General features: G+C 33.5%; 1 protein-coding gene and 1 long non-coding RNA gene across 2 annotated transcripts; both read right to left on the reverse strand.

Moving 5' to 3' along the window:
* Positions 1–21,012, reverse strand: Rcd5 (microspherule protein Rcd5). Its single transcript, XM_089696177.1, has 8 exons — positions 20,824–21,012; positions 20,420–20,744; positions 20,106–20,324; positions 19,443–19,599; positions 18,818–18,926; positions 18,360–18,513; positions 639–854; positions 1–119 (listed from the first exon to the last, which is right to left on the reverse strand). The coding sequence occupies exons 1-8, from the start codon at positions 20,922–20,924 to the stop codon at positions 30–32; spliced, it is 1,371 nt and encodes a 456-aa protein (XP_089552303.1). The 5' UTR covers positions 20,925–21,012; the 3' UTR covers positions 1–29.
* Positions 21,013–23,751: 2,739 nt separating this feature from the next.
* Positions 23,752–24,574, reverse strand: LOC149487589 (uncharacterized). Its single transcript, XR_016315687.1, has 2 exons — positions 24,239–24,574; positions 23,752–23,971 (listed from the first exon to the last, which is right to left on the reverse strand). It is a non-coding gene; the product is annotated as an uncharacterized LOC149487589 (long non-coding RNA).
* Between the last annotated feature and the right edge of the window lie 98 nt (positions 24,575–24,672).

Raw genomic sequence — 24,672 nt, forward strand, 5'->3', positions numbered from 1 at the left:
TTTTTAATTTGTTTTACGTTTATTAATTATCAAACTGGTATATTAACTTTGACGGCTTCTTGTCTGATGGCGCTGATGAGGTCTTGGTTAATGAGGAACACGAAGCGAAGGCCGGCTATCTGTTGACAAAGAATAATACATAAATAGTACAGCAGTTACGTATGTGGCCAGTTTCACTGCTGGCATTGACACACTAGTCCACAAAATCAATTGTTCGAAGCATACCGCATGCATTGGTGACACTGGTAAATTATATAGAAAGCTTCAGCCTCATTATGTCGGTGTTGACATTTTTACGTTACATTGTCTTTCCACTTTAATATTTATTATACGAAAGAAATGTGTTTCTCGATAAACAAAGCATTTTATTTATTCGTAATTCAAGTCAAATCGAATCATTAATCATAATATTCATATAAACGAAATAAAAATATTTTTTATTGATTATGATGACTTTGACTTGGAAACCTTGAAAAAGGGAAAGCGATGATTAAAAAATACATTATCTTATTTTAATATAACTTCATATTGCCTATTCTTTTTAAAAACATACTTCTGCAACTTTCGTCTGTAAGAAGTCAAAACCTAAGTAGTTGTTATAAAAGACAAGAAATAGTATTCAATTAGCAAGTCCTTACCTCAATTACACTATTGTGATTAAGTTTCACTTTATTCCCTTGAAGAACCGGTCTGCCGTCCACGAATATAGGCCTCTTTCCTTCAGAGGACATGAAAAACTCGCCGCTATTCCTCAGCCTGATGGTGGCCTGCTTCCTGGAGACTTTGGCCGCGGGCCCTTCCAAACTCAGATCGACGTCGATCGTATGATCCCTTGTACTTCGACCCACAGCTATCTACGAAATAAACGATCTTCAATTAGGAACCCGCCAAAAATAGAATGTCGTTCGATCGACTCAAAAACTAAAAGCGGAGCCTCGTTGAATTTATAATACCTAAAGGCAAATTATTGATCGTGGAACATAAAATATTAACAACCGTTCAATGTTTCGTATTTAAACCATAAATTTATACGACGTGAAGTATTTAATGCGATAATTATGAAGTTTATTGCATCTTTTGAATAACACGTTGATAAAGATACAGTTTTCGCCACAATATTGCAAGTAGCTGACACTCACTTAAAAGGTATTGTGTATTGCGGTAATTGTAGTAACGTGTGTGTAGATTGTAATTGGTAGGCTTACCGCTTAATTAAAAGAGAACGTTGATACATTATTAAACACAACACTTTTCTTATCTGTTAAGGATAATCAAGGTCAATAGCATTTCTATTATCTTACTACCGTATGAGTAACAATATCAAGTTTGCTTCTATAACAGAACACCTATTCGAAGTTATCTTTTAATTTTCGTATAAAACTTGGAATGCTAGTACCTAGCTGATAATAATTTACCACGCACGTAACTGTAATTAAAGGCCCTTGAAATTCGTTCGCTGTTATATCAGCTGAGTAACGCTACAAACGCAGTCAAATTCCCGAGTCCACTATCCAATACGAAATAATATTATGAAGTGTCGTCCATAATGTTAAAAATAAACAAGATAGTGTTGTTTACGTGGTTATGTTGCAGATAAGGTTATCGGAGTGTAGTGAGAGTTCGTCAGTATAACAGTGTGGCAAATATTTCAATACATATATACTAGCATGTTACGTACAAACTACAACACTGATTGGAACAATGCCGTACCTCGACTCTGTGTTAATTAATTCGTCGAGCTGCTCACGCCCGTAGCACACCTCCGCTGCAGAACTGTAACAGCGGAACCGCAGTAGTTTCGCTCTGTCTTGTCCCGTGTACGAGAAGCGAAACAGTAGCGAAACTGCCTGTTCTAACACATACATCTAACTATTTTTTATCTCTTTCTTCGCGCGGTTTCGCCGATCTCTTCTAACGCCAGCCACACTACCGCGCTCACGCCGCTATTTGTTTGCGGTGCCGCATTGTTTTCGCGCGTGTTTGTCAAAACCGACAAAAATAAAACGCGGAACTACATTGTTTTTGTAAAAGAGTATGTAAATCATCAAAACTCTGTGGGGTCATTCTAAAAATACATATGTATATGTATAGAAACGATCTTCATGGGACTCGAGTTCTTTACATAGTAGGTTTTCTCCTAATTTCTTTCTTTTTTTATTAATCTCATGCACCCAAATTCTACGAGTTTTATGTCTTTTCAAAGTTAAAGTCCACAATAATATTTCTTCTTCCTCTGACTCCGATAACGACGTCATTTCGCTTCGATCGTTGCTTCCGGACTGACTCGCATGAGGTTTCGCCGATGCCGGTTCCGCTACTCAAACTACACTTGATCACAGCGGAATTCATCTAGCGGTTCCGCGGTCATGGTTTCGCAGCGGAGGTGTGCTACGGGCGTCAGTGTTATAATAGTTTATATGACGTAAGTTAATTATGAGTTTAGTTTCAAAAGTTAAGTACCTATTGAAGTAATTTTTTAGATAAGTTAAAAGTTCCGCGATCATATAAATTCTAATAGGTACTTTTACACATAGAATATCCGAGCATCATGTCTGATATCATATCGATTCGGATTTCCATTTGTTTTATATTTATACAATAGCATTGGCATATTATATGCTAATCTTTTAGCATGTATTTATTTAATCGCATGTTACAGTAAACGAACGACGACTGAAACTATGAAATGTTTATTAACTCCTTTTCTTTTTGAATATTTTCGACTTCTGTAGCTTTACATTTAAGTGATTGTAAACATAGCTAATGAAAAGTGGGAAAATACCGTAGAAAGAAAAAATTAGACACCATTAGCACGTTACAATGACGTCAATGTATAAGAATATGTAGTAAAGTAACAAACTAACGTAGGAGAGATACTCGGAAAGGTCACTCATCTTCAAGAAAAAAGTTTATCCATACTAATATTATAAAGAGGAAAGGTTTGTAATTATGTATGTATGTATGTATGGTTTTCACGCATAAACTACTGGACAGATTTTGATGAAATTTGGCACAGGCAATCTTTAGACCCTCAGAAAGAACATAGGCTACCTTTTATTGCGAAATATGTACCACGGGCGAAGCCGGGGCAGACCGCTAGTACGAAATATAGAAGGAATAATAATTCTAATTTGAGACTGAGGCCTTGAGTTGAACCAAACTGTTCAATTCGCATTGAAAATATAAAGATGTAAATGTTTTCTTTACTGAATAAAGCTCTCGTTTTGCAAATAATAAAAATATATGACAAAAATCCAAACGCAAGATGCAATTGCAATGCAAAAGAAAAGATCATATTGCATATAATCTGATGAAATATATAAACATCGCTCAACGAGGAAAACATTGTTCTCGCTTATCGCAACTTTGTATAACTTTAGTATTACGATAGTATTATGCGTCCTCTGTTGTCATGCAGAAATTCAATGTTATATTTTTATCATAATAAATTGTATCCGAAGATAAGGTCGCAACATGGTCGCAACTTAATTCGATTTCCTGTTAAAAAAAAGGAACGCGCGCTCGAGGGAAAAATGTTTCGACAAGTGACAGTTTTATCTTGATTTTATAGTGAGAAATTATACTTTGAACAAGGTATGTTAGAAACATAGTTTTTTTTTCCAAAAAGAAATGATAGTATTAGGCTCTAATGAATTTATTTATTCTAACATCGAAAAAAAAAAATTCATAGAAGTCAAGGCATTCAAAAAGTGAAGGCAGCAGGTGCGGCAGTAAAGTCCATTTATATATTACTAGCTTTCCGCCCGCGGCTTCGCCCGCTTTGTCTAAAACATCACTATCACTACATAGTATAAAACAAAGTCGCTTTCCCTGTCCCTATGTCCCTTTGTACGCTTAAATCTTTAAAACTACGCAACGGATTTTGATGCGGTTTTTTTTAATAGATAGAGTGATTCAAGAGGAAGGTTTATATGTATAATAACATCCATCAAATAGTGGAGAAGTACTGTTATTTTTGAGGTTTCTAATGTGATGTCGTAAAAAATTACATTTTTTCCGCTTACATTACAAACGCAGGCTGAACCCTACGAGTTTTATCAAAATAATGTACTAAGTATTATACACATTGAAAAGGTCTACAGAAAAGTCCGCGATGGTATATGTCTATCTCTTATGGATAACCCACAATAACTTTTTTTTGTCATTTACTTTTTACGACAAATAATGGCTAATTTTCGATGCGATTTTAACCAATACAGCATTAATCCTTAACCAATTAAATACCTTGAATACATTGTTCATTTAATATAGATCTATATGGCCCTTTACACCGTATGATTTAAGTGAATATTTTCGAAGATATTACAGATTTAAAAATTGCGGGACGTAGCGTTTGCGGCGGTACCGGCCGGCCGCCCGGCTATCGCTGCGGGCCGCTATGTTTTTATATACAACGTTCACAGTTTTTCTGTAGTGTATTTAGTATCAGCAATGCACCCGTGCGAAGCCGGGGCGGGTCGCTAGTAATAAATAATATACTAAACCTTCCTCTTGAATCACTCTATCTATTAAAAAAACCGCATCAAAATCCGTTGCGTAGTTTTAAAGATTTAAGCATACATAGGGACAGAGAAAGCGACTTTGTTATATACTATGTAGTGATGTGTAGTGAAAATGTAGGTATATAAGAAATATTTTACAGTATGCATATAAACGTTATCGTTTTTATAGATACCTATTCGCTAAATACACAGGAAGTAGATACGGATCTACGTAATTCAATGAGATACGGTAAGATTCTGTTCTTTATCTTTAGAAAAATATTAAATACTAGCGGTCCGCCCCGGCTTCGCCCGTGGTACATATGAAAAATAGATGTTGGCCGATTCTCAGACTTACCCGATATGCACAGAAAATTTCATGAGAATCGGTCCACCCGTTTCGGAGGAGTATGCAGACTAACATTGTGACACGAGAATTTTATATATATAAGAAGAAGAAGAAGATAATCATCTACTGATAATTTTCATAACTTTAAAATATACATAACATAAAATTCATACTACTTATATTTATAGCTTCCTGTGCAGTTTACAAGTTTTTGTAAAACAATCAAAGGAATCCTTCCTTACTTCCTTCCTTTAAGTAATAGGTAATTATGTCTTTCGATTTCAGTATTTTTTGTATATTTGTAGGTTTTAGTTAGGAGGCTAGTAAACGAGCTAGTAGTATTTTTAATTGAAGTAAAACATCTCATTCCCAAGAGAATTTCCTTTGAATAGGCGGAAAACTAGTAAGTACATTATAAATGACAGATGCAAACAAATTTACAAAGAATTTTTGTATTTAAACTTTTCGAAGTTTTGATAAATAAACATTGAAAAATCCATTAGTATCATTATTAAACATAACTTAATATTTATTATTAAAAAAAATCTATTCCACCGCGCCAAAACTTTGTACTGTACAATTATATTTTTTAAAATCACATTGTACAAATTGTACAATATGATTTTAAAAAATATTAATAAAATAAACATTCTGAAACCTACTTTGCAGACGGTATGTAACTGACTTAAAAATGATTGTCTACAGTAAATTATTTAATTATATTAAAAATAAAAGGTCAAGAGCGACATACTCTTGACCTATTTAATCCATATTGTATGTAGAATTGTCTTTTTATATAGAAGTCCAACATGTAATTAACAACGAAATAAAACTCACCTAACGGCTAAATATGCAGTAAAACAGAATCTAAAGTATCTAATATCCAGAAAAGTACGAAAATGCATCTCCGTTTCTTTGTTGAATTTTCTCAGGTAGTCGTTATATTTTATATAAAATATCCAAAGAGAGTTTATCCAATACCTAGCGAAATTATGGCAAAGTATGCTCGTTCTCGTTACTATAACAGGTGAGTATATTATTTTGATCAATAATTATACAGGTATTTTATATCACTACGATACTGAACGTAGGTTATTAGGCTTCGCCATAATGAACTGAAATTAGTAGCACTAATTGTTATGTTCGCAAATTTTCTACGGTAATAAAATTATAGAAGATCATTTTTTAATGAATAGTAGGTACTTACAATATGAATTGTTGTGTAGAAAACTGAAATATTCTATAATAATGTTAACCACACGAGCGCAGTACGAGCGAGTATGAGCGATAAAAACACAAATTAATGCATAGAAATGTATTGTATTCAAATAATTATTTAAATTTTGCCTTATCAACATTTATCGAGGCATACATATTCATACGATCATTAATCTACTTTTGCCCTCAAAATGGAAATTTGAAAACAATGTGACAATGCTTCTTGTCTTACCCATGATATTGATAGAGAGTCTGATACTAAATAGGCCGACGAAGGTAAGTGCAAGCCCTATTAGCAATATTTTTATAGCAGAAGTGTTATCTCCACCTATTGTATTTATCCATACTAATATTATAAATGCGAAAGTAACTCTGTCTGTCTGACTGTTACTCAATCACGCCTTAACTACTGAACCAATTTGCATGAAATTTGGTATAGAGATATTTTGATACCCGAGAAAGGACATAGGATAGGTTTTATCCCGGAAATCCTACGGGAACGGGTTTTTCTTTGAAAACGCGGGTGAAGCCGCGGGTGGAAAGCTAGTTTACAATAAGTAGATTATTTAAAAACTTTGCTGAAGAAGTGAAGATCACGAAATGAATAGATTGTATAGCAGAAATGCATAGTTTACGATTCTATAAATGACACACGGTTCTAATCAGTCGACAGTACCTAATACGAGTAGATCTTTCTAAGCGTCCTCACGATTCTCAGTAAATTCCGACTATCACCTAACGGGTATTTATTAAGGGCATTTGCTCATTAGTACCACCATCATAATAAACGCGACAGTTATCCGGTATCGGTATACCGTTTTGTTGTTGCTTGTACTCAGAATATTTAGAAACATGTGTAGGATATGTAAATTGTACAGGAGTCGTAAGTAGGTACAAAACTCAATGCATTTTATTCTTCAATATTGTGTGAATAAATCGTTCATAATATATTTTCTGAAACTATTTCAACATTCATACCTATTTCGAGTAATAAAAATATATCGACATTAAACTTATGGTCATATATCACGTGTAAGTTTGTGAAGTTATGAGTATAATTCGATATTGGAGATTCTAAAATTATTTTACCAATCGCAATAATTATTTTAACACAACTAATTTATAAGGATTTATTACGCGTATAAAAAGTCTCTTACGTACAATTAAAATAAATATGCAAATTGAATAAACAAAATCACTTCATTAAACACTTAAAAGTTTAATGTTATGGTGGTCTCATCCAGATGAATCTGTTAAGACTATATTCCTCAGAATTGTGAATTCACGTTGAATGTAAAATGTTTTAGACTAAACAGTAAACAGAATAATAAGTAAAATAATAATTAAAGAAAAAACTAAGCAACTTTCAAAAACTCTACAAAATTTAAAGGGACCAACTGAAAGGCACTACAATCTTCACAAACTAAATTGGAATTACCATAATATGAATAAAACGACAGTCTTAGATTAATTATATTAAAATCATATGCTAGTATATTCAGTTGTGTAACGATGCGTTAAATCAATAGCAACATAAATATTAACAAAATTATGCGCAATTTCGTTGGTGCCACAATTTATTAAGTGTGCATTTATTAGTCAGTGAATAAATCACATTTAGGATAAATCTTTAATAATTGTAAATATGTTTTTGTCAATAATCTTATTAAATAGTTAGAAGCCATTGCGATCAATCAACCGTGTGCGGTGTGACTGCTTTTGACATTAGCTGTTTTACCCAATGATATTTTATGTATAGATACGTTATATACTCACAATATATCCAAAAAAATGCTTCATATGCAGTGTCAGGCACACACAAATACAAGTTTCATTTTACTTAATTTATTACATTGACAGACTGTATAAGAGAGATGGCTCTAATAAAATGATATAAACAAAAAAGACAAAGATAGTTTGTCACTTCCGCGCAGGTGTAAGCAAAAGTCATAAGAATTCACCAATTAAATATAAATAAACAAATACATAGTTGCCATGGTAATTGGCATAGACTAACGACACAGAAGGTTCAATGTTATAGATGTTACTTGTATACGTAGTATATTATTATTAGTCTGTGATGTTACGTTTCCTGCACAAGTAAACAAATGTGACAATTTCATTTACTATTTAATCATTATTATGATGTTGTATTAAAATGAAAAAAACTTTTTTGAGATACTTATAACTGTATTAAGTATTTATTACTAGCTGTGGTGTTCGTTTTCGGTCATCATTATTTCACCCGATAAACACCCACTGCTGAGCATAGTCCTCCTTATAGAACTCTATAAGGACCGATCTTACGCTATTCGTTTCAAGGCAGTTCCCGAAACCCGTACAAGGTCATCGCTCCAGCTTGTAGGATATAATAATAGTGGTGCCTAGATGAAAAAAAAAGATGAAATAAAAGAAAGGATGAAGTATTTAAGCCTTTTTTATCTAAAACACAAATAAAATTTATGTTCAACCTATATAAAGAAAAGCAAATAGCATTCGTCAGGAGCGATAATATTTTCTTTAATGTATTCAACATCATTTTTGCAAACAAACATTTTTGCCATCACGATTTCATTGTACAATATAATAAATAGATATACATATTTGTTAATTACATGCACTGTGTGGATTTAAATATAAAAATAATCAAGTATTTACCCAAATCGAAATTAATAAAATAACCGTTCTATTTTCAATAATAGTATCTACATGATAATCTTTGAACACAGTGTACGCTAGCTTTGTCACACTAGTGATTGAAGCAATGTTTTATCCCTTTCATTATTTCAATACAAGTGTCAATCATAAAGAATTGTTAATTGTTAATTTTACTCTTAAACTGTAATAATTTAATATATTTTCCTGTGATATGATCTTTCTTTATTTTTTTGCACGAATACGTGCACTGTCTGAACACATAGGAAGGCATTTTCGACAACTTTAATGTACCTATCGGCACATGCGCTCACTGGGACCGGTGACAATCTGACTGATTGCATTGGTCCCAAATAGGACCAATTCACGGAATCAGTTTTGGTGCGTTGATGACGTATCTACCTCTTGTTTCTATATATAATATCATTGGTTTTACCTACTTAATTCTAATAAAATATTTTTCTATAAGAACACACCGCTATCAAAACTCTTTATTGTTTGTCTGTCCATTTCCTTGCAAGACCCTTGTTTCTCAGAATTGCTTGCAAAATATCAATTTGAAACGAGTGCATAATTAGCATATAGCATATCTGTGGTTATAGGTACATTACAGGTTTATATACCTACACTTTTAAACACAAGTTTGTTTAAGAGATTTTATCCTTATCTAACCGAAGGGTGGATACAATAAAAGTTCAGGATGGTTAACAGATGTTAATCGGTTCGATTTCTAGGAGTGGTAAACTAATTTTTGGAAATCTCCCTCGAGGTTTCGATTCCAAAATTCCACCCTGTAAATAATGATTTTGTATGATAGATAACACAACCGTTTATTTACTACAACGTTATTTTTATACAATAAAATAATGTTGTTACCATAGTTGAATATTTTATTTTCGTTCCATTTTGCTCATACCTAATTTGTAATGAAGATTACGAAATTACAACTCAAAACAAACACAATCTATTTACCAACCATTAAGTATTTGATATGTTATCATTTATCATTAGCTTCTTAAATACTCAAGGCGAGCGTTTGTATTGTATTATACATTATCAGGGAACGAAATAATTTTATCATAATTATCTACTTATACATATATGAAACATAACACTAATAATAGGTACGTACCTACACTGAAAATACAAACTACATTAAGCTATCTGAAATATGAAAGAAATTACTCTGTCTGTCTGTCTCTAATTCAAGCCTAAAGTACTGAACCGATTTGGTTGAAATTTGAAATCATCTATGACTGTGCGGGAATATCCCTACTCATATTATAAATTGAGCTCTGAGACTTGAGAAAGGACAATGTCTATCCCGGAAATTCTACAATAACTATTCGAATTATCACCTATTCTATCAATAGTAATTACGCACGCGGGCGGAAAGCTAGTAGGTACATATGTATATTATAAACTAGCGGTCCGCCCCGGCTTCGCCCGTGGTACATATTTACGTTTTCTCTACATAAAAACCATCCTCGTACTTCAAGGAATATAATAAAAAAAGAATTATCGAAATCGGTTCAGCCGTTCTCGAGTTATGCGCTTACCAACACATTTTGCGATTCATTTTTATATTATAAGATTACTTGCTGTGCCCCGCGGTTTTACCCGCACTGCTCCGCTCCTGTTGGTCTTAGCGTGATGATAAATAACCTTTAGTCTTCCTCGATAAATGGGCTATCTAACACCGAAAGAATTTTTCTAATCAGACCAGTAGTTCCTGAGATTAACGCGTTGAAACAAACAAACTCCTCTGCTTTATAATATTAGTATAGATTAGTGTAGATAGATATGAAAAAACACAGATATAATAAGCCACTTTATAGCTATTACCGGTACTAGATCAGAATTATACATAAAAAAAAAGAAAAAAAAATCATAATTGATGTTAGATAACTTCCGTTGTTTCGTCAAAACAGCGTACACATTTGTATCGTACGAAACTACAATGTCATTTATTATTTTTCGAATTCAGACTCGTCGTGTGTAACGTGTTATCTGAATCATAAAGTTTTTATACGCTTTGGGGAACATGCGGAACAGTAAATAAAACCGGCCAAGTGCGAGTCGGGCTCGCGCACAAAGGGTTCCGTAGCAGCAAATATAATAAATTACAGTTAAATCAACCTATCTCAAAAACTATAAGAGATACTTTGATCAAACCAAAAATCGTTGAAAGAGTTAATTAGCATGCATCACCTCTATTTTTTTTAGAATTTTATACCCCGTAGTTATAAAAATAGAGGGGGGGGGACATACTTTTTACGACTTTGAGAGCTGATATCTCAAAAACCGTTCACTTTAAGAAAAATGTTTTTTAGAAAACTTTATATCATTTTAAAAGACCTTTCCATTGATACCCCACACGGGTATGTACATCGAAAAAAAAAATTTCATCCCTCAGTTACATGTATGGGGGGCCCCACCCCCAATTCTTTTTTTTACTATTTAGTGTCATATTTTTGTAGCGGTTCATACAACACATATTCCCATCAAATTTCATCACTGTAGTACTTATAGTTTCCGAGTAAATCGGCTGTGACAGACGGACAGACGGACAGACGGACAGACGGACATGACGAAACTATAAGGGTTCCGTTTTTGCCATTTTGGCTACGGAACCCTAAAAAGTGCACAATTCGATGTTTACATGTCTACAGCTATTGTATTACGTAAAAGCTAAGGATTCGCGTCACAGATAAAATAAAGTACTTTTTCACGCTATTAAATACGTAGATAATAAAACGTGTATAATAACAGTGATTACACACGCCATGAAATCATTAATGGGTCAGTCGATTCAAAAGCATCGCACGGGCACGGGCTACCATCGATGATTTTAATTTTTAACATCAACATAAAACATTGATAAATTATATGAACGCACACTTTATGACCGAAAGAAATTAAAGACGACCGATGATGCTGAAAATATGAAAGAAATTAAATTATCATCGCGAAAAATTTAAATAACCTATTCAATTTTAATTAAAACGGTCGGAATTTAACTTTATGACTTGTGTCCCTAAGACAGATGGCTCCACAGTCCACACTAACATGAATTTAAGGTGTAACTGCATTGAAGTAGCAATACATACATTTAGCGTAATTACGCCATAAACGTTCCGTGCAAAGCTAACCGTCTTGACATTCCTAATTCGGCGCGAAATAAACACGTATCGCGGTATAAAATTGCGGGCGACAAAAAACACTAAAGTCTAAATAATTTATAAAGGTTAACTTAAATTGGCTCAGACATTAACGTTAAAATCACCATTCCACTGTGTTTACACATAAAAAACGTCATGCACTAACTTAAAATAGAAAATATCTTTTTATAATAAACTGATACCGGACATAGGCAGAGTTCCATATAAGTCTGACTTCACCAGATCGATAGTCGATGTTTTGAATGAGAGCCAAACTACGAGCAAACAATAGCAGTGTTGTGTAAACACGTGGGCAGGTGAAATACAAAACAATTACGAATAATTCACATACAGATTGATACAATTGATTTATCAATTTACAGGCATATGCTATGTATTTTAGTCATGCATATAAAGGTACATCTGTGGTATTAGCTTTCTGATGCTAAGAAAAGATGAAAGATGTAAAATACTAATTATAACAATACCGCAGTTTAAAATAATATATAAGATTTTTTATTGAAATACCTCATTTGATATTATTAAAATTTATAATATGTAAAAATAGGTTTCCACAAAATTAATTACACATAAAAACTGACTGGAATAATAATAAAATGTGAATGAACTATAAAAATAAGTCTAAAAATAACACCGGTCATAGTTCAAAGCATATAAAAATGAGGTATTACCATTAACCAGAGAGCGCGCGAAATGAGTAACTATTACCTATCGTTATTTTTTAGGATTTTTTTTATATTATTAAAACTAAGTATATTTACTTATTAATATCTCATTGATACTCATACCCAATTATATCACAGATGAATTTCTGTTTATTTCGCAATACTCTTTCGACGTTTCAAACTTCCATGCACTATTATAATTTCTCTGATAAGAAAATAATAAGACTAAATAATGGCCATACTATAATAGTTACAATAATTTTTCATCGAGGTGAGTAATCAATTTTAAAATGATTATGCAGTTGTTTCTCATTTCGCGTTTTAAAATTTATGGAAATGAGCAGCAGTAAATCAAAATGATGGTACGTCATTTAATCGATTTATCGACGGTTTATTCTAATACATAGTATACGTATGAAAGCTTTTCTATGTGTATGATTAATAATTAATTAGATAACCCCGTGGAGTTTGTTCCAATCCCTACTAATCGCTACTACCCCTATTAATCTATACATATAATAAATCTGTAGAAGGGTCAATTCTGTACATTGAAAATATTGAAATAATAAAAAGTAGGGGGTGTTACTGGATCGATACCAAACCCAATTATGTGATAAAAAAATTTTTTGTCTGTCTGTCTGTCTGTCTGTATGTGAAGGCATCACGTGAAAACTAACGGTTCGATTTCGATGAAACTTAGTATAATTATACCTTATTATCCTGGGCATAAAATAGGATACTTTTTATCCCGGAAAAATACGTAGAAAAAAAAAATCTAAATTTTTCCGCGCGGACGGAGTCGCGGGCGGAAGCTAGTTTATAAATAACTCTGTCTCGATCTTCATTACGCCTAAACCGCTGCACCGAGTTAAATGAAATTTAGTACAATGTTAGTTTCAGAACTGACCTAATAAATAGGATAGGTTTTGTCCCAGAAATCTGACGGGGACTATGCGGAATTTCCTTTGACTACCTTATACCTACGGGAAGCTGCGAGTGGAAAGCTAGGTATCTACCTAGTTAGTATATATTCTACTTTTTCACCGAGCCTAACATACAGTATGAGATAGTAAAACTAAATTGAAACTGAAGCTTTAAAAATATTATAACATTGAAATATCCCAGAAACACCTGCTAAAACGAAACATTACGAACTCATTAATATTTTATAGATACATCATTAACGAGCAACAAATTACTCTGTCTCTTGAAGTAAACAAATGAAGAGAAAAAGAAAATTCCATCTTTTTTGGAATACACCAAATTGTGTGTACATTTTTTAGTAAACACAGTGAAAGTGTTTGACAGAGACATTAATGTCCTTGGTGCAATCAGGTCAGGCCACTTATTGCGTCCTTTGATATCGATCCTTCCAGTGAAATGCTTTCAATTTCTGATCGATACATCATTACCTATATGGCTATATACAAATTGATAGACCTTTGATAGAGATCGAGTGAGCCAAGTTAATGCTATACTCATTTTTCAGTATTTTTTAATACTTCGAAAAAGGCCGATTTAATCAGTATATACATTGTACAATGTATAAAGGAGGAAGCGCTTATGTTACTGTTTCAATTTAAAACAGCTGAACGGATTTGAATGATAATTGGTAAGAATAGGAGCTTTATGATCAAACAATGGTTATATTTGTTGCAGAAAAGTATAGAAAATTTTAAATTTTTGTTAACGCAGATAACACGCGATTGCGAAAATTTGTGAATGGTCCATGAAAACAGAAAAAGAACTTTCAATTTTGAGCCTATGATAAAGATTTTTGGTGTTTTTATTGATTATGGCTATATGTACCTACTGAATTCTAAATATAAAACATAAAATTAAAATTTATAGAAGTTGAATGTATGAAAAAAATTACAAATTCGTAAGGGAAACATCGAGTCTTATTGACTCCCACGGTCAATCAAAACCATCATTAGGCATACTGGTTTGTGTGGTTATACGTGGGAGTATCAAAGCCTATATATGACTAGGTATATAATTAATCGAAAAGAATAGAATGCATTTAATAAATAATAATTACTTACCTATATTTAATTAAAGCAGATTTAAAATTACTTAAGATTTTACAGTTCTGATACGAAGAAGAGCATACATCCTCATCGAATGGTCTAGCTAGCAGCAACCCGAAAATCTCAAACAATCAACCCGTGTAAAATTTTGAGGGATAATTTTTCTACTTAATAAAAACTTGCAAATACAAATTACTTCTATTTAACGCGACAAATCCCTATAAAAATTTACTTGGGCATGAAAGAAAAGATGTAAAGGTTTGTATAAGTATCTACACTAATATTGTAAAGAGAAAAGATTTGATTTTTTGTTCGTTTGAATTGAATAGGTTCCGAAACTACTGGAACGATTTTTAATAATTGTTACATAAACATGAAAGTAAGTCCTTATGACGTTCCTTATGACGACATAGACTAATTTTTAGGCAAAACAAAACTTGAAGATGATAATTATAAAGGACAAACTACAGAGTTCCTTGCCGGTTCCTCCCCCTAGAAACTGCTTTCCGATTCGATGGTAAATGGTAAAACTATATTATGACGATTTAAAAAAGCTTCTAGAAGAAGACTAATTGAATAAATAAATGTTTGAGTTTCAATTGGACCAACGAGATGGTGAAACATCTGTATTATAAAGTACATGCGACTGGCTAAATAGAAAAGCTAGTACATGATCCTAATCCTTCGATAACCACATTCAAAGTAGGTACTCCACAAACATATCCTTACCGATCTAGTAACATCACCATAGCAATACAACATACACAGTACTGACAATGACACATAAAGATTACACACTGACCTCTGCAGTAAACCATTAATCATGAAATGACAGCTGGGACTTTCGGAGTCATATTATTTTCAAGGGACAATAACGGTCAATCGATCGACTAGTCACACGCCACATAACATGGTGCAACTATACTTTTTAATGTTTAATTGTATGTTAATGTAATCGATAAGGGGTATTTGTTGATGCTTGTCAATCGAGGATTGTAAAAGTTGTATTGATCGAAGTTTTATAGTTGTTTCATGATAACTTGTGGGAAATTAGGAAGAGAGGGTTATGATTTAAGATTTTACACACGTCAAGGGAGATATTTAACTATCTGAATAACATAACGGTAATCTTGATTTTTATATACTTGAATAGATTAAAGTTGACTGTATATTATAATGTAGTTAAGAGTTCCGATTGTTATAATATACGAATGATATTGGAAATGAAGGCCGTCGGTCATCAGAGAAGATAAATAAAAGCGACATATTCTAACAAATACATCGTACAACAAACAAATAATTGTAGATATTACGTACTACATCGAACTTAATTTAATTGATATCTATTTAATTTATATATTCTATAAAAGAAAAGACGCTACAGAATGATCCTTGATGAAGTTAATTTATGCGTCATTATTTATTTTTACTTCATCTTCCCCAATACTATTAATTTGTTAATATTCTGATTCCTAAAGTCATAGTCAGTATACAAGAGGACGACAAAACACAGTTAAATTAGAAGGGCTGAAGTATGCTACAGCTTTTTGTAAGTAGAATACAACTTATTTCTTTCGATAATCCTTTGGACTCTAATGAATGCGTCACATACTTTAATAAATAATGTATGTACCTAAAATTAGATTTGTATTGAAATTACTAATGACGGGTTTTACATGGGCAAACCGCCCGAGACCATTTAATAAAATATGTATGAACTCATAAGTTTAATTTGAGTTACTATATTTCTGTTGCTTGTATCCAAATTTAATACCACAAGAAGTGATTCATTAAAAAAACTGCGTATGTTGTTATAAACCAGTAACTCTGTCTGTAATATGTCTTAACGCCAAAAACCTATCCTAATAGGCAGGCACCCACAGAGCGAGCAATCTCGCGAAAAACTATCCGCGCTTATATAGCTCGGTTACGTGCTGGCCACGGACAATTCGCTATAGCGAAAATTCGCGCGGCGCGACTGGCGGCGCGTCTTGCGAATGAATCAAATGTATGGAAATGTACTGGGCATGCCACGCGCAGCGGCGACCAGCGAGACGACCGGCGAATTTCCCCGAGCGAATCGCGCGGCACGACTAGCGATCGAAACAAATGTATGAGTTATTACGGCGCAGGCCACGGAGTCGAGCGGCAGACGCGGCGACTACTCCCGGAGCGAACTTAATTTAAAATAGTTTGTTTTTTTTTCGCGAAAATGGAGACGGAAGCTTTTATTGCAGAAATTCTAGCTAGACCAGCTATTTGGAAGTCTAGCCACCCGCAACATAATTTTTCATCATGCTATATTTTTCATATTTTTGGTGGAATTCTCCGTCTGTAACACGATTTCTATTTAATTCGTGTACTCCACTATATCTTCCAAACATTAAATCTTGAGCAAAAAAGCTGCTACTCTCCAAACAACGTCGAGCTAACTTTGATAAAGCCATCTCGTCTCCTGGTCTACACTGGTCGCGGCGGCGAACGCAACTGCCCGTGGCATGCTTACCGCGCCGCGCGAATTGCCGCGCCGCCCGTCGCGCCGTCGGTCGCGCCGCCGGTGTCCGTGGCCAAGGTGTTAGTGTGGATTTAGTTGAAAATGAAAACGCATGTTAATGTTATAAACGCAACGTATGTTAATGTTAAAAACGCACGGTTTAGCAAAACACACGCAGTTTTTTTTTTAATGAATCACTTCTTGTGGTATTAAATTTGGATACAAGCAACAGAAACTGCATCGGGTAGCAATTGCTTTGCGAGGCTGCTAGCTCTGTGTGGACCCGGCTTATTAATCATACCCCGCGAAATTTATTTCGCAGTTATTAGATTTAATTTATAATGCGACGAGCGCGGGCGTTATATGTAATAACTCAGGCCCCGGAATCACAGACACAATAGAAAATCTATTGTGTCATGGACCGATCGGGCCTCAATGGGTTAAAGAAACATATTTTTCCTTTGTCTTAATCTAAACTAATTAAACAAAAATAAGGGCCGCATATAGTTTGGTCTGAAAAATCGATAAATATATTGTCATCAATCATTAGTATAAAATAAGGCAATAAATCATTTTCGTTTTGAATATTTAATACCATGATTTTGTAAAGAGGTGAATTTTAGCCAATATTAAACTATACAATAGACCTTTATTTTCTTGTGCCTTTATTACCCGCATTACGATAATTAGGTACGCATTTTTTATAAATATATCAAAAAAATATATTCAAAATATTTTATGCTACTTTTATCGACTGACTGGTTGGCTTGGTTGGTAGGGGCCCTGCCTTCCAAGCCAGAGGTTGTGGGTTCTATTCCCACCCGGGGCAAATATTTGTGTGATCAACATAGATGTTTGCTCTGTGTCTGGGTGTTAATTATCTATATAAGTATATTATATTTAAAATTATATATATGTATGTTTATCAGCCATCTGTTTTCCATAATACAAGCGAAAGCTTAGTATGGGATCAGATCGTGCCGTGTTTGAAAATTGTCCTGAAATATTTATTATTATTTACTAGCTGCTCCGCGCGGTTTCACCCCCGTGGCTCCACTCCTGTTGCCCGTAGCGTGATGAAATATAGCCTATAACCTTCCTCGATAAATGGGCTATCTAACACCGAAAGAATTTTTCAAATCGGACCAGTAGTTCCCGAGATTAATGCGTTCAAACAAACAAACAAACTCTTCAGCTTTATAATATTAGTATAGATTATATACATTTTAACATATATTGTACACTAAATATAACAAAACCTCACCTCTCTCGACCGCATGAGGTATCTAACGAGTCGTCCCCGCAGCACGGCCAATGTGTTCTTGTCTAACTCCACATTCCCACCGGCCACAGACTGTACGAGCACTTGCCAACGCGTCAGAGAACATTCTAGTAGCCTTATATCTTTCTTTTCGATTCTGAAACAATTTTTTTTTTAAACTACCCTCGTTTTTTTTTATTTACATGAATGTAATATAAGGAACTGCGAGAGCTTTCATGTCTATGAAGATAATATTTTGATTTTACATGAATAGAATATAAGAAACCAGTGGGGTGAATATGAAACTTTTGACATTCCGGAGCGAATAAAGAAAATTATTTTTGCACTGGGTATATTTAATATTTATGATATTAAGTAACCCAATTCATTATTAGCTGTTCTTTTGATCACTAAAGGTTTCGGAAATCGAGAATTTCAGGACATTTTACGATTTTAATTACCTGTCAGCAAGCTGCATTTCAACATCAATGCCATCCTCTTTATAATCTGGTAATTCTGAATCATTCATTGTTTCCTCCGCATCAGAGAAAGACATTATAGCTTCTGGATCTATAAAAAAGATGAAGCATACTTTTAGTCACAAATCATAAGCATTATAATAAGAGCAAGCAGAATGTTGAAACCGCATGTTGTTTGACCGCCTCCTCGGTACAGTGGTTGACGCGTGAGCGTAACACCAAGGGTTCCTGGATTCGATTCCCGGTGGAGACGAAGAAAAAAAAATGTCTTGGTCTTGTAGGACACAGAAGGCTGATCACCTACTTGTCCCTAAAGAAAATCGATCAGTGAACGAATGTATAATGCATCTGCCCCTTACCCCACTAGGGGACATGGTACTTCACTTTTAGAATGTTGAAATCTGGATATATCATCCTATTTTTCATCTCGAATTCATTATAAAGGGGTATGAATCACAATGTGTTTGGAATTTTACTTTGCACTAAATATTAAAATATAATATAAGCCTTGAATTTCTATTTTCTAGACTGAAAATAGTTCTTTTAACTTGTTACTATAATGATCCTTGGTAATTTAATAATTTAATAAAAAAAATGAAGCACTTACTTTTAGGCAAAGGCTGCACAGTTTGATCAGGTAACAAATGGTATTGCTTTAATAGTTGCCAATGTTCCATCAAACTTTTAGCAGTTCTGGTTGGATAGAACACATGTGGGTTCTGTTCCAATAGCTCTTGGAATTTCTCCACGGCTGGATGGGAGTTCTAAAACATGTAGAATATATATTAGGTATTTTTAAAGTGAAACTTTTATTACATCGTCTCAAACTTTTTGGTATGTGTAGCGCATATCGCGTGACGGTCAAACCGTACCATAATTATTGTACAAATACGATAATTTTGTGCCTAAGTTTCACTTTTACCGTGGTTTCATAAAACCACACAACATGTTTTTAATCATACGGTGAGATTTATAAATGATAGACAGTTTTTGGATAAGTGTAAGTAATATGTCCTACATATTTAAATTTACTATTACATCAAATATTTTGATTAAGAATAGTAATTATTTAAATAAGTGGAACAGCAACAAAGAAGTGAAGATTATTAAGATAAAGTTCCTTCCTTCAGGAAGAGAGCTTTTTTTTAACTTTAAATTACATTGAAGGTTTTAATGTTTCATAACTTGCAATATTAATTTATAGTTTTTTTCTTCACAATTTTACCTGAATAAACAAAGCTTCAGTTAGGAAATATAAAATAAACCTTACACTAGGAAGAGTTCCAAGCAACTCTTCTTCAGCAGTAGAATAGAGTGCTTGCTGCTGCACTGCAGCTACCAGGTCAGGGTGCAAGTTCCTCATTGCAGCAAACGCTACTCTTGAGATCTCTGCATTATATAGCAGAGCATACCAACGGGACTGCAGCTCACCCACAGTGAAACGACAGGAGAATTTGACACCACGGTGAACTGTGCGTAAATCATTGGTCTGGAATATTTTTTTTCCAATATTAGTATTTTTGATATTATATAAAAAGGAAAAGTAAGGACATAAAAGTGTAATATTATAACTATTTACATTACCTGTTGAACTCCCAATATTAATGCCAAATCATCTGTCGGTTTCCATCGTCCTAAATCCTTAGTTGATAATTGACTCAATTGACCTTTACGACGAGACTTACGTCCCATACTTCCTCCAGCTGAAATTTTACTAGGTTTCCTTCGTTCTGGAACAGGTGCTATGGGTGTTGCAGGAGCGCTAGATATTGGGAATTCAGGTAACTGACTCGTGTAAGATTGAGTACGCATTCTCTTTTCACCCTTGCCGAGTGACGCACCCGGCAATCCCAAACTGTATTCGACAAGCTCATCATCAAAACGTCTTCGTTTAATAGATCTCGATGAGCTGAAACATAAATAATTTGAATTTTTGAAGTATCCTCCTACTATATAAATAAACAAGAACTCTATTAATTTTATTGTACCTGCGTCGTTTAGTGTTATCTTGAGCTGATTCAAATTGGGATGGTGTCGCAGGATATTCATTACTATCCGATGCGTTAGAAGGCGTTGCCGGAAAATCCATTTTTAAATGAAAATAAATCAACTGAGAACAAAATTATAGTTGTAAGAGAAGTTCACCATTTTTTTCAAAACAAAAATATTTTAAACATACAATTCTCGGAGCAATTATCAAGCCTGGAGAAGTAACAATTAATTGAACGTTTCTTATATAGTGGCTCTCTTTTATTCAATACCCTAATTAATGCGATAGAAAGAGACAACACACTGTTATCGGCTTGGCATTCAAATCCACATGTAGCCACTTTTTGTTCTAAAAAGGTAGTGCTTGCCTTTACTTTATCGAATACTAAAATATCGATAAATAAAAAAATTAAGTAATAAAATTGCTTGAAGATAATTTAAGATTCGTTTAATTTTGAATTATGGATAGGTAATTTCAAATTTTAAGATTCGTTTAATTTGGAATTATTCATTTACGATGCGTATTGACTGCCTTGCATTGTATGGTAGTGGTATTTATAAAAAAATATTATTAGGTATTTCGGTTTAGGTTGTTTTTATGGTTTCGTAAAAAGGTACGTACAAGCGCGGATCCAGGGGGGGGGTCACGGGGTCATGACCCCCCCCTGGGCTAGGTCCACGACCTAAGTGGACCACTAATTTAATATTAACTTTTTTAAATTAACAAATTAATAATGTTAATTTTTTAAAATGTTAATTTTTTAAATTAACAAATTAACTGTTCAACATGATGTTTTTATTGAATTTTGAGACAAAAGTAATATAGAACAATGAAATCAATTACAAACGGTAACGGAAGAGAATATAACAAAAATTATAGAAAAAGTTTATTAGGGTCGACCTGTGGTCGTAATTTAAGGACAAAAAACAGGTTTTTCGATTTTTTAAAAAATCTATAACTGCGGAATAAAGTGTAATGGTAAAGTTGTATGTAATTATTTTTTTTTTCTACAACTTTTGCTGTTACACTTTTCACACAAAACCTCAAATATCGAAATATCCCAGTTCGTGGATAAGAAATAAAATAGCAAAATTTTTTTTAAATGAACAATAGAAAATACAGTCAAATTACAACAAAAAATCGGCCAAATGCGCGTCGGACTCGCACACCGAGGACTCCGAGCAAACATATTTTTTCATTATGTTGTAACTTACAATTTTGTTTAAAGGATATTTTCTTTATCTGTGCTTGTAAGTGCTTAAGTCGTTGCTTTTAACCAAATTTCAAGACTGTGTTCACGGGAAGTACCTTGTAGGTTTTGATTGATGATTCCCTTGCAAGTATAGTTGCGAATTACAGAATATTATAAAGCTGAAGAGTTTGTTTGTTTGTTTGTTTGAACGCGCTAATCTCGGGAACTACTGGTCCGATTTGAAAAATTCTTTCAGTGTTAGATATCTCATTTATCGAGGAAGGCTATAGGCTATATACCATCACGCTACGACCAACAGGAGAGGAGCCACGGGGGTGAAACCGTGCGGAGCGGCTAGTTACAGAATATGCGGCTCTAATTGCTTTTTCTTTAGATTGCGTTGACATAGAATTTGAATTAAATAACAGATTTAAGTTATTATAGACCTGAGTTCTGATGTGAATATCAAATAAATACATGTAGACGTTCATGAGTAAAGGGATTGTTACATTAAAATGATTTAAAAAATATATTTTTATTTAATTTAATTATTAAATAATTAGGGTTTTCGCAGTTATTACTACATCTGTGCTATAACACGATACTTTTTACTCAATTTCAAGACTGTGTTTATGGGACAGGGTGCTCCCTGCAGGTATTGATTCCCTTGCTAATGTCGAAATCCTACGGTCTACGGTCCCTTGATGCTGTGAAAAATTCAAACGTTTTAGCCAACGCAATCAAAAGATGCAGCTGTAAATGCTGAAATTTTTCGCAAAATTCGACACTCCCTAAGAAATCAAAACCTACAGGGTAGTTCCCGAGTACACAGAGTCATGAATTTTAGTACAATCAAACGTCTTATAACGCAGACTAGCTTACCTAGCTTACCTAGCTGTGAAAAAATCAAACTTATAACTTATAAGCCAACGCAATCAAAAGATACAGCCGTTTATGCTGTAAATTATCGCAAATTTCGACATTATCGCAAGGGAATCAAAATCTATAGGTATTGTGCTACTTGTGTCAGCACAGATAGAGGAAAAATTGCTAAAACATAGTACATTTCATGCTTAACAACATTCGCAAGTGTTGCCAGGAATCAAAACCTACAGGGTATAACTTCCCGTGAACACAGAATCTTGATATTTAATCTTTATTTAATAGAAACTTACGTCTTATAGCACAGATAAAGGAAAAATTGCAAAAAGCATAAATTTAATATTAAAACATATAAAAATGTTTGTACGGAACTCTTGGTTCGCGAATCCGACTCGAACTTGACCAATTTTTTTTTTAAATCTACGTATCAATTAAATTACCAAAATATAGCTTTTGAAAATTTCCCACGTCTATGTGACCCCCCCCTGGCACTAAGGCTGAATCCGCCCTTGGGTACGTATTATTTCCTGTTTTCATAGATTCATTCATAGTATTTTTACATTACACGGAACCCTTCGTGCGCGAATCTGACTTCCACCTAGTTGATCTTTTTAAAAATCAATAGTCCTATCCTACTAATATTATAAAAGCAAAAATATATAAGAATGGACATATTTTGATACTCTTTCACGTAAACACTACTGAATGAGTTTTTATGGAACTTTACAATTATATAGTTTAAACATCAGAATAACATATAAGCTACAATTTACCACAGGAAAATAACTCATTCCCACAGGAAAAAATTGGTACAAGTTTAAAATAAATTGCTTCAAATAAAACAAATAAACATTTATTTTTTTAACAACATTTTATTTCGATACTTAATTACCAAATTACAATATTTATTATTTAAAATAGATGCCACCTTAAACTTGTGGCACAGCATCTCTGCAAAGCACTTTACTTTTCTTCCCGTCTGATTCGAAATGATTTGAACAAGGCCGAGAATGTTTTGAAGGCTTCCAATTTTTTAACTCAAACATCTTTTAATTGTTCTCAAGCCAGAAACCTGCAAATAACAATAAAATCCATACTTAAATACCTTTTTTTTCTCCTAACCTAAAGCAGTCATTATCAATGAAGTACTTCGTTCCTACTCAAGTATCGATAATTGCACAACACTATGGAAGTTATATTTTGCATTTTTTCTAAAAACTAAGCTGATTATGATTTCATTTCAATGATTACGGTTAGATAAAACATAGATGATTAAGAAAATAAAGTAAATTAACTTATTTATCATACAATTAACAAAAAAATTGATCAAAACACTAACCTGTGAAATGACAAATTTCTATCTTCGTCCGATTTCACATTACTACGGCTTTTACAGCCGTAAGCATCACAAGCCATGTTATCTTTAGTCAATTGTCTTTTCATAAAATAACAAATTAAACTAAAACACTCGTTTTTCATTTCAAAAATAATAATTAAAATTACCATGCGTCCGTGACCAGACTGGTCACTGAAACAAATTGACATGGGCACATGTCATTTCAAACTGTCGAACTGACATCTATCTGTCCTCTTTTTTCGCATGACATTTTGCCATAAGCCAAAAAGGCCAAACTAGTGCTATATTGTTCAATTAATTGTTACTTCTCCAGCTCAGAGGAATTAGGTTTATTCCTCTGAGTTCTCCAGGCTTGATAATTGCTCCGAGATACAATTTGACATTTGACACCACAGATAACTTTAAATTAGTCAGAG

The sequence above is a fragment of the Colias philodice genome, chromosome 6, assembly GCF_061535455.1.
Source record: "Colias philodice isolate Cphi_HAF_F1 chromosome 6, ilColPhil1 Martin Lab GWU primary, whole genome shotgun sequence".
In the NCBI taxonomy this organism is placed as follows: domain Eukaryota; kingdom Metazoa; phylum Arthropoda; class Insecta; order Lepidoptera; family Pieridae; genus Colias; species Colias philodice.

Coding starts and splice junctions, on each gene's coding strand:
- Rcd5 (XM_089696177.1), bottom strand. CDS start 20,924: ATGGATTTTCCGGCAACGCCTTCTAACGCATCGGATAGTAATGAATAT. Junction 18,514..18,817: donor GAAATGCAGCTTGCTGACAG/GTAATTAAAATC, acceptor AAATTGTTTCAG/AATCGAAAAGAAAGATATAA. Junction 120..638: donor ATCACAATAGTGTAATTGAG/GTAAGGACTTGC, acceptor CTTTGTCAACAG/ATAGCCGGCCTTCGCTTCGT.